The sequence below is a fragment of the Esox lucius genome, chromosome 1 (assembly GCF_011004845.1).
Source record: "Esox lucius isolate fEsoLuc1 chromosome 1, fEsoLuc1.pri, whole genome shotgun sequence".
Lineage (NCBI taxonomy): Eukaryota > Metazoa > Chordata > Actinopteri > Esociformes > Esocidae > Esox > Esox lucius.
In genome coordinates, this window is record NC_047569.1 from 10,394,287 (window position 1) to 10,405,874 (window position 11,588).

An 11,588-nucleotide genomic window follows, 5' to 3' on the forward strand; every position below is an offset into this window, starting at 1 on the left:
TGTGTAATTTTATGTCGGTCATTCTATAACTTGGTTTCTGTGTTTTTGCTTGTAGAAATGTTCTGTTGTATTTTACCCGCACATTTTAGAGTTTAACAAAAGATGTCTTCCGTTCGTATTTTTGTCAGAAAAAAGTTGTAATTTCGGGCTGATGTAACCTGAGCTTTTGACACAGTCACATATCGCACTATGCCAACCAGTTTGCAGATGTGGGTTGGAGAGAAGACCATGTACGCGATGTGACGTACTATTCAACGTAACACTGGAAGGGGAACCTCCGGGTCTTTAGTTCGCGCGCCGTTGTTTCTTACAGCACAACAACGATGGAACTACTGCTCTAACACATTATGAAACATTTGTATGAACCAGTGGAGTTGAAGACAATGTACGGATAAACACTAACCATGTAGCTGGCAAGAGTAGTTGGTTGCCAATGGATACAGGGGCAAAACCATTCGTCGCCCCTGGGCGAGAAAAGGTAAACAGCTAGCAAGCTAACGTTAGCCAGCACACTGTACTGAATATCTCGTCGAGAGAGCAAGTTAAGCACGTATTTTTTAGTGTATATAACTAGCTTACTTTGTTAATTTAAATGGTCTGTTTGCTTTCCGATACAGCTACAGTATTAACTAAGTATTGTTTGCTATGCACCAAATTCTAGCAAGCTGAACATTCAGCAGCCTTCATGTAATATTGATTGTATTTGCTTAATGCAAACAGCTAACCATGAATGTTAACATATGTAGGGACCATTCTTCGGGAACACGGTAACGTAAGTGTTGCAGATAAGTCCACTGGAGATGTAGAAGAGGGTGTGTGTGGTTTGTGATAGGGGAACAGTCCTGCAGAATGTAATCCAATAGGATGGCGTCAGGCGTCGTTACACGGTAGTGTTTTAGCTTGTGATTCCTTGACTGTGCCACTGTTTGTCTGCAGCGGGACCCCTCTGTTGGCGTGGTGATGTCAGATAGTCTGTCTCTACCCTCTTACAAAGACTACCCGGCAGGGAGCCCCTTCATCAAAACCACCCTACCCTCATGTTGCAACACACATGTATCCCACCAGACACTGCCCAGCAAGGCCTTCCCAGAAAGCAGCAGTGCAGGTAACCAATCAAGACCTACTTTGCTGAACTGTAGACACGTGTTGGGGTGAGGCAGGTCTCCATAGCTACAGATGGTGACACATTTATACACTCTGACTGTTTGACAGTGTATTAACAGAGGCCCGGTCCATAGCATCCCTCTGTACCTGTATTCATTGGCCTCTCTCCATTCTTCCCTCTATACCTTAATTCCCCTGTCTCTCTTCATTGTTCACCTTTAACCTTCATCCCTCTATACCTTAATTCCCCTGTCTCTCTCCATTGTTCACCTTTAACCTTCATCCCTCTATACCGTAATTCCCCTGTCTCTCTCCATTGTTCACCTTTAACCTTCATCCCTCTATACCTTAATTCCCCTGTCTCTCTCCATTCTTCACCTTTAACCTTCCATCCCTCTATACCTTAATTCCCCTGTCTCTCTCCATTCTTCACCCTTTAACCTTCCATCCCTCTATACCTTAATTCCCCTGTCTCTCTCCATTCTTCACCTTTAACCTTCCATCCCTCTATACCTTAATTCCCCTGTCTCTCTCCATTCTTCACCTTTAACCTTCCATCCCTGTATACCTTCATTCCCGTCTCTGTCCATTCTTTTATTACTTCTCCTGTAAGCATCTGAGGGAGGTTCTTGCTGCCTTGTTTTCTCCTAGGTCTGTTGGTGAATACCTGTTATAATGTAAACTTGGATATGTGTGAGGCTGCTGATTGGACAGTAACTGATGTCAACATATTCATCCTTAAAGTGACCTGTGCTATCAGTGCTGCTCTTTACACCTTTGGCAATAAAAACAACTTTGACTTAGGTAGTCTTTTACATCCTGTTTGAATTGTACATGGCGCAAATAATTTATTTATTGAGTGTGTGTGTGTGTGTAGCGATCCTGTCTGCTCTGATGAACCTGCAGGAGAAGATCAGGAGGCTAGAGTTGGAGAGAGGCAGAGCGGAGCGGAGCCTACACAGCCTGGAGACGTCACGCACACGCACTGACCTAAAGAGTGACACGCACACTCTAACAGATTCACGTGGACACTCAGACACGCGCACGGACACGCACAAACACACCGATGCGCACGCTCGGAGAGAAACCGCAGAGACCAGCGACCAGTCAGAACCCAACCAAGGTGACGGACACATTGAACTGGTCGAAAATACATTTATGTGCTCATTTATTTTGCTGTGAACAGATGCCCCTTCTGCCCGTCTCACTCTGTCTCCTCCGCTCTGTTTCTCAGTGTTAGTGATCCAGTTGGCTGCGGCCGAGTCTCGCTGTAAGCTGTTGGAGAGACAGCTGGACTACATGAGGAAGACAGTCCGCAACGCCGAAGCCGACAGAACCGCCCTGCTAAAAAGACAGGTTTGCCTAACGTAGCGCTATCTAGTCTACACTAAGTAGATACACTATCCTCTGTTAGCCTATGATATTTCTGTTGAAGCTGTCCTGCTGCATGTACCTAGATCACAGCTAGAAGGGATACGGCTAATGTCAAAGTGACTTCCCACCCGATTGCTATATTAGCTAGTTAGGCTTTGTAGCAGGTGACGCCAGCGGATTAAGATAATGTGAAATCAGTCTTCAAACTCTTGATGTCACATTATCTGCATCTGTTCTAGCCATTTATGTGAAATGCCTCCCAGTGACACTGCGTTACCATAGTGACTCTTCCAGGTTTCCTTGGAGACGATCAGGTCAGCTGACCAGTCCCACCAGGCCCAGGTGGAGAAGCTGGATTTACTGGAGCAAGAATACCAGAGACTGACCTGCACACAGAACCATGCAGAGGTACCACACAGACACAGACACACAGGCACACACTAGGATTTGTGGGTCTGACTTGTGTGTGTTTCAGAGAAAAATCCGTGAGTTGGAGTTGAAACTGCTGGAAGAAGAACACCAGAGAAAACTGGTTCAGAACAAAGCCAACCAGGTATACACACACACACACATACACACACACGTACTCTAACTGCAGTATGTTGAGCTCTGCTCTTTGTTTGTCCTTAGTTACAGACGGGTCTGGAGGCCAGTCGCATCCTGATTCAGTCCGTGTCACCCCGCCCTCCCAAAGCCAGAAGTAGAAGCAGAGAGAGGAAACCTGTCTCTAAGGTAAAGAACGGCTTACTTTGGAGCCTTTTGGTGCTTTTGTGTTTTGCTGTTAGAGAGCAATGACAGCGGATCAATCCAAACTATCCTTTGAGCCAATATCTGCAACAATCTGTGCCCTTATTACTTCATCTGCTGTCCCGGAAGGCTCTGCAGCAGCCGTCACCTACGCAGCCACACTACCGACTGAGTCTAGGAGACGTGCCGTTTGTGGCAGGGAAGGTACGAACACACACATCTTATGTACAGAACGTTACAAACACAAACCGGTCTCTGTAAGCAGACCCTCCTTATGTCACTCTGTCTCTCCGTCACTATGCCCCCCCCCCCCAGTCAGTAGGATGCAGCCACTCTGTCAGGGCCAATGTCCAGTCAGTGCTCTCTCTGCTGAAGCAGCACCAGCCCCAGCTGTGTAACGCCCGTGTCCTCTCTCACGCCCCTCTGGCCCTGCCAGCTAATGGCAGCCATTCAGTCAGTGGCTCCTCCTCTTCCTGTGGGGAAGAGCTGTCCGACCTCCTACTAGCCCTTCAGGATGAACTGGGACACATGAGCCTGTAAGTGTGTGTGTGTGTGTGTGTGTGTACAGGTTTTGCTGTGCTACTGAGGACCAAACATCCCCACATTGACAGTAAAACAAGGAGAGTGCAGGGATAGTTAGCTGTTGATGTGTCATAGAGAAACTCTGCTTTGTATATTAATTTAAAAGGCAGTTGTGTTTATCCGATTTTTTAATTTGTACATGTTAGTCATTTGCAAATGCCCTTATCCAGAGCGACTCCCAGTTAGTGCATACATTTTAAGAAGCTAGTTGGGACAATCACACAACTCAGTAGTAGTAAGTATAATCAATAAAATAATTATCTGTAAATGTTGGGTGTGGCTATAGAATTATTTTATGTACTCTGTGAAAAGTTAGGGTTGCAGATGTTTTCTGAAAATGGATAGAGACTTCGCTATCCTAGCCTCAAGCGGAACATTGATTCCCCCATTTGGGAGCAAGGAAAGAAATGTTTTGCCTTCACGTAGGAATGGGACTGGCAAAGGCCCAGAAATGGCTTGGTTTTGGATGTTGGGGTTATGCATTCCCTGAAGGTAGGAAGAATAAGCTCCCGCTGCTGCTCCGTAGATAAGCACCATGGTCTTGTAGCGAATGCTGGCTTTGAATTTGAAGGCTAATTGAGGGCTTTCCGTGTGTGTGTGTGTGTGTGTGTGTGTGTGTGTGTGTGTGTGTGTGTGTGTGTGTGTGTGTGTGTGTGTGTGTGTGTGTGTGTGTGTGTGTGTGTGTGTTTCAGTGAGCAGCAAGAGCTTGTGAGGCAGGTTGATTCATGTGTTAGTGAGCAGGAGAGGAGGGAGCTGGAGAGAGAACAAGAGATTCTACTCAGGAGGATGGAGAGGAAAGGAGAGCAGATCAGCAAGTTACGCAGGCACCAAGCACAGGTACAGACACACACTTCTGTCGTTTGACACCACACTATTTGACTGGAGTTTTGGTCTCTATCTGCATGTGTCTCTCAATTTGATTCAATATAAAGTTTTTTTTGGCATGGGAGTCATTGTTTATATTATAAGCTATTTACAAGGCAAATGGTTAACATAACCATAAGGGAGTACAAATATTAAGATGAATACTTGTTTGGTTCACAATGTTGTTGCTCTACTGGTGGTCCTTTTGCCATTGCATACAAATGTTGCTGCTATGGATTGCATGTTTAATTATTTTCATCTAACAGATAAGGATTTGACTTCAAATTGTTTGTACGTCTCAATGATCTTAATGATGAGGAAAATGTGTGTTTCAAATGTCATTTATTTGTCAGGTTAGGAAGTGCAGCTTGTTTTTCACTTCATGTTGTTAGTCCACACTTAGGTGGTCTTCTCTCTAGAGCAAGGTCTGATTTGGTGGGACTGTGTTGCTTAGGGCTCTGTGGAGTCTGTTGGGATGTGCAAACTGAGCCCTAATTCCACCTCAACTGTATTAAGTGTCTGTGCAGTGGACACGCATGTCACTTCATTTTCCCTGATAGAGGGCCACAATCCTGCTTGGTACGTTTCCAACATGCCGGTATAAATTCAAACACCGCAGAAATGATTACACAAACCGGATAAGTCTATCTAGTGATTGTATTCTCTCTCGTAATGTAAACAAGCCCTTAGTAGGCTCTTCTCTAGGTTTGTCTCTGTGTAGATGAGGATTTTGTTATTAAAAAAATCTCTCTCACTGCCTCATTCTCGCTGTAGGTGAAGAGGCTGACAAGAGAGATTCATGGTCAGAAGCAAGGTGGAAGAGGGGAGATTGAAGTGACCACCACAGTGACCACGCGTGGTCGCGCCGCTGGAACAGTCAAGGTTCGACCGGGCGACCGCAGTAGAAACAGTCTACAACTGCTCAAAGACATGAGGACACTTCAGACCTCACTACGCCCTGACCAACCACAATGGAACTATTGAACACAACAGGACCCTGCCATAACCTGCACGTCTCTGATTTCCGTCTATTGGTGAAAACAAATGAAGCCAGACGTACTACAGACTGAGGATGTCATTAATGAATAACGTCCAGGGGCACTGTGGGTAGGGAAGTGTGTGATAATGTATTAATGACGGAGAGCATCATAAGAAATGACAAACTATAGATGCTCTTCCAAGAGAGTACAGCTGACAGAAATAGACTCTGAGTTGTGTGGTTGTGTGTATTTAATAGCGTGCAGTGACTCACTGAGATGGAGAACACACATTGTGTAAGTTGAGGACCACAACTTTTTTTGTGGTCTTCAAGTTGTGAGGGGAGGACGGCTCCTAATGACAGCTGGAATATAGTAAATGGAATGTTTCCATGTGTGTAAAAACGATGTTTGATACTTTGAGCACACCCTCCCTAATAAAGTTGTCACCAGCCACCTGTGATAACAGGGGAGTGTGTTGCTGGGAGCTGGGCAGCCATAGGATTTCCCTAAAGGTGCTGTATGTGTTGTGTCTGTGTATCTACTTTTGGCTTATGTTATTTACTCTGACCAACATTTGACCTTTTTTAGGCTACTGCTTGTGGGAATCAAGTTGTGTATCAAATGTTCTGAAATAAAGTATTTATTTTTGGGTGTTGCCACTTTCCTTACACAAACAATGAGATGCATATTGTTTTTCAGCCTTTAACTCTGAGCATCCATATTTCTGTTTAAAATACAAATGTGGGGGGGATCTCACCAGATCTAAATAACAAATTACATTTGTCAATATTATATTACATACATTTGTCTTACTGTTCCATACTTTTTCATCAGAACGTATATTTATACACAGGAGTAGGCTAAATAAGCCTGCCATTCAGGGTGCCATCCTTAGGCCTTTGACCTGGTTCCTGAGTTAAATGTTCACTTCTCATACAGCTTTGTTCTCCTTGGCTAGCTCCACAACCAGCTCAGGTGATACAAGTATCTATGCCTTATTCATAGTCTCTCTGTGGTTAGCTCCTTTGGTATCCATGAGTCCATCTGTCAGCAGCAGCACCTGGTCCCTGGAGTCATCCGGCCTTAGATTTCATCCGTCTGTTGGGAGTTCATGGGTGGCTGACTGATGTAGTAAGAGCTGCTCCACCTACTCAAATATAACTTCAGAGGTCTTGCAGAACCTACCCACTGGCGGGGAAGTCTTCACAGTGAGTGCTTAGACAACTTGGGCCTCATGGTCATGATCTGGGGCCCAGTGCCTGTCATTTGGACAACATTCATTTTTTTCAATGTGTCCTGAGGAATGTTCTTTCCAGGTTGCCTTTATCTCTGAATGATGGATGCAGCCTGTGTCCCACAGTACCCCTTTGATAGTGGCCTGAGCATGTTCTTAAGCACTGTTTTGACTTGCCTTTGTGGCCTGGCACCAGGATGTGTAATGCAGACACTTCAGTAAGGTGTATGTGGTACCAGGCTGGAGAAAAGCAATAGATGAAGTCTTGAATTAGGTGCTTCACAGGAGACCCAGACATCACCTCAATCTGAACATCTGTACTAACCAAGCTGCCATCTGAGATTGGTTCAGACTCCTGGCGACTCTTTTGCTCAGCTTCTGGGCAGGTACCGTAACACCCTATCATTACGGAAACACAAAGAGGTGACTTGATCCAGGCAGGACTAGAAAGCCTTTGATGTGCTCGAAGCAGACACGAGCATGAAGGCAGGCCAAATGCTGCGCAAGAAAGCCAGGCCTTATTTGAAAGCCCTAAAGGAACTAGCAGCGCAAAGCCTTCGAAGCCCGGTGAGAGCTGGCTAAGGATCTCAGCATGCAGCGCTGATACAGAAGCAGGTGCAGGCAGGCTCAGCAGAAATGTTAAGCCCCTGCTACATATCTCACCAGACATGAAGTCCCGATGGCAGGAATCACATCATACTTAACTGCTCCAGTTCCAGAGCCTGCCTTCGCTACCTGCTGTCCGGACCTACCTTGGGCATTACTTCTGGGATTGCAGTACATTTCCACCAGCTGTCAGAACCAGTGGAGACATCAAGGCATGGTCTCTCCATAAGTGTTGTTCAAGTTCTTTACAGGGGTTCTACCTACAACCTTAAACATCATGGGAATTTCCAATTGAACAAATCTTTTACTAGATGTATTAATTACAACCGTTACTGATGACAGTGGCATTCACACAGGCTGATAGGGATCTAATGTAATCTTTTTAAAACATCAAATAAGCTGCTCAGATGCTACCACTTCAGATGGATAAGAGGTCAAAGATTAGTCCCCTCCCGCGGTATTAGCATGCAACTTAATACAAAACAACCTACATCTTACAGTCTGACCTCAGTAATCAAAGTTGCCCATTAATGCAGATTTTTTATGTTTAAAGAGTAAGCCAACAAGCATATGATATACGCTGGCGGCTTGGGACATTTTCATGCAAATTGTAGCAGTAAATGAATGAGCAACTTTAAATTTGTTTAAGAAATCAATGGAGGCTCTCTATACTACAAAACACACAAAGCAAAGCATTAACTAGACATACTGACTGGCTAGGCACATTCATTTCTCAGTGGATAGTAAACCAGAAAACTTCACAAACATAAATATCACCATGTGAATTAGTCATAGTTTTAAAATGTGTTACGTTTCATCAATTTCTAGCTAAACCACTAAGGCCGCACCTGCGACCCTAGTCCACCACCTCTTCCTATAGGCCTGTACTGAGAAACTGGCATTTCCTTTTTCTTCATGATCAATTGATGCATGCAGTTTAGATATTAAGTGCACAAGCATATAAAACGTAGGTTTTATTTATAAATATTTTCTATGACAATCATTATCAATTGTGTGTGGACTAGCTAACAATGTAATGCTAGAAACTTTTACCACTTACACTTTGTCTTTTTCTCATATACATTTTATAAATGCCATTATGCTTTCATCTAAAACACAATAATGAAAGCAAGACTAAGGTAGGTAGCTAGTTGGTGTGACGATATTACAATATCGCAGGCACCAACCACGGACGTGAGAAGGGCAGCTAATAGAGCTAGCAGTGAGTTGCTATTGTTGGCAAAATTATAGATTTAGAAAAATCCTATTCAGGAGTTAAAATACAATTTGATGTTAATGTTATTCAGTCAGTGCTACCGACAACCTACAAGTAGGCTAACATGATATCAGCCAGGACTTGGAGCTCGATCACTCACTCATACTGTACACACAGAGACCAGGGCTCTTCTTCATATTAGTGATGGGCGGATTGAGAGCCTACCAAATATCTTTACTTCCTACCTCACACAAAAATATAGATACAAGGTGCTTTCTTTAAACCTGCGTTTTTAATTTTTATTTATGAAATGCATTATGTATCCGATGCTAAAAGTGATAAAATAAATATATAACCAATAATTATTTTGGTTAGATCGTAGGAACTACCCTACCGCCCTCTCCCTCTACTCCCCATATGACCACACAGACGTAGTGATGTTTGACGCTTTTTACTCAAAGCCTAGACTGTAGCTGAATTTGTCTAGAATGTGGAAAAACATGTGTCGTTCAGTCGAGAAACGTAAAAGTAGGTCAACCCAATCCCTAACAGCAGGTAGTTGGCAAACAAATATGGGAAAAACACCAAACAAGGGAAACATAAATATTAAAGCTGTCAGCTATGGAATGCAGTTTTGGGTGTTTGGATTTCAATGTTAACAGGTTAAATAAGTGTTTAACGTGTAAAATACTTTCAAGTGTACATTATTTTTTCTCGTAGTGTTTATTAACTTAGTGTATCAAAAGGAGTGCAGTTGCTGGTAGTTTTTTTCGAGTTACGCCTATTCAGCACAGAGGTGTCAATTGCATGGCATATGCATAGTTGAAAACCCTTTGAATAGCGTACACAGTGTTTTGTGTTTCACAGCGTATATAAAAATGGTGAGGCTGATATGGGTTGATATGCCTGTTAGCGCATCAAATACTGATATAAACACGGTAATTTTGAGACGCAAACACCCAACCAGCGTTCCATAATTAGCGTCCACATTTAATAAATACACAATATCGATTTTTTTGACAAGAGGAAGAAAATCACGTCACTACCAAAGTTAACCAATCACTGAATTGTTTTTGATTAATTACCACAACCTGATCCAATTACCATTCCAAAACTTTAGTTTGTTCTTGAATGTATTGATCTGTTTTTCTCTGCACACCTAAGACAAAGTTGTTGGTCGATAAGCTGATCTATATATGTATATATATATATATATATATATATATAAATGCAAGGCTGAAAAAAATTAAGGGAACACTTAAATCACATATCAGGTCTTGATGAACAAAATATAATAAAGATCAAAAGCTTTACTGTACATTGTGTAATTAATTGAGAACAAAATCACGACTGATTGAGGGCAGGTTTCAAACACTGAAAATCTAAGTAAACAATTGAAATCACAGGAAGTTCCAACTTGTGTGAACTTCATCACAGCAACTCATAATGTGACTCAGTAGTGTGTATGGCCCCCACATGCCTGTATGCACTCCCGACAACGTCTGGGTATGCTCCTGATGAGACGGCAGATGGTGTCTTGGGGGATCTCCTCCCAGACCTGGATCAGGGCATCAGTGCACTCCTGGACAGTCTGTGGCACTACTTGGCGGCGTCACATGCACCAATACATAATGTCTCAGAGGTTCTCATTTGGATTCAGGTCTGGGCAATGTGAGGGCCAGTTAATGGCATCAATGCCTTCGTCATCCAGGAACTGCCTACAGACTCTGGCCACTAGAGGCCGGGTATTGTCCTGCACCAGGAGAAACCCAGGGTCCTGCACCAGGAGGAACCGAGGGCCCACTGCACCAGGAGGAACCCAGGGCCCACTGCACCAGGAGGGAGCCAGGGCCCACTGCACCAGGAGGAACCCAGGGCCCTGCACCAGGAGGAACCCAGGGCCCACTGCACCAGGAGGGAGCCAGGGCCCACTGCACCAGGAGGGAGCCAGGGCCCACTGCACCAGGAGGGAGCCAGGGCCCACTGCACCAGGAGGAACCCAGGGCCCACTGCACCAGGAGGAACCCAGGGCCCTACACCAGGAGGAACCCAGGGTCCACTGCACCGGGAGGAACCCAGGGCCCTGCACATGCATAGGTTCTGACAATGGTTCTTAGGATTTCATCCCGGTACCTAACAACAGTCAGGGTACTGTTGGCTAGCACGTGAAGGTGTGTGCGACCCTCCAAGGATATGCCTCCCCAGACCATCACTGACCCACCACCAAACCGGTCATGTTGGATGTTTCAGGCAACATAATGTTCACCAAGGTGTCTCCAGATTCTTTCACATTCGTCACATATGCTCAGGGTGAACCTGCTCTCATCTGTGAAGAGAACAGGGCCCAGTGGCAAACCTGACAATTCTGGTGTAATCTGGCAAATGCCAATCATGTAATGGGCTGTGAGCACAGGTACCACTTGAGGATGTCGGGCCCTCATGCCACCCTCATGGAGTCAGTTTCTGACAGTTTGGTCGGAAACACCAGTTTGTAGGGCTCTGTCAGTGCTCCTCCTGTTCCTCCTCGCACCAAGGAGCAGATACCGGCCCTGCGGCTGGGTTGATGCACGGCCCTGTCCAGCTCTCCTCATGTAACGGCCCGTCTCCTGGTATCTCCTCCATGCTTTTGAGAATGTAGTGGGTGACACAGCAAACCTTGTGACGGCATGTATGGATGTGCCATCCTGGGGGAGCTGGACTGCCTGGCCAACCTGAATGGGCTGCAGGTCCCGCCACATGCTACCAGTAGTGACAAGGACACTAGCAAAATGCAAAACTGGGGAAGAATTAGTCAGGAAGGATAAGAAGAGAGCAATTGTCTGTGGCCCTTTTTTGTGGTTGTCTTGCAGTTGCCTTTCCACTGCACCTGGGTCTCTTTCAT

General features: G+C 44.8%; 1 protein-coding gene across 1 annotated transcript; it reads left to right on the forward strand.

Moving 5' to 3' along the window:
• Positions 1-14: 14 nt before the first annotated feature.
• Positions 15-6,303, forward strand: cep57 (centrosomal protein 57). Its single transcript, XM_010892430.4, has 11 exons — positions 15-478; positions 937-1,105; positions 1,982-2,227; positions 2,339-2,460; positions 2,773-2,886; positions 2,954-3,031; positions 3,109-3,210; positions 3,355-3,429; positions 3,541-3,761; positions 4,500-4,644; positions 5,446-6,303. The coding sequence occupies exons 1-11, from the start codon at positions 434-436 to the stop codon at positions 5,653-5,655; spliced, it is 1,527 nt and encodes a 508-aa protein (XP_010890732.2). The 5' UTR covers positions 15-433; the 3' UTR covers positions 5,656-6,303.
• The last annotated feature ends 5,285 nt before the right edge of the window (positions 6,304-11,588 follow it).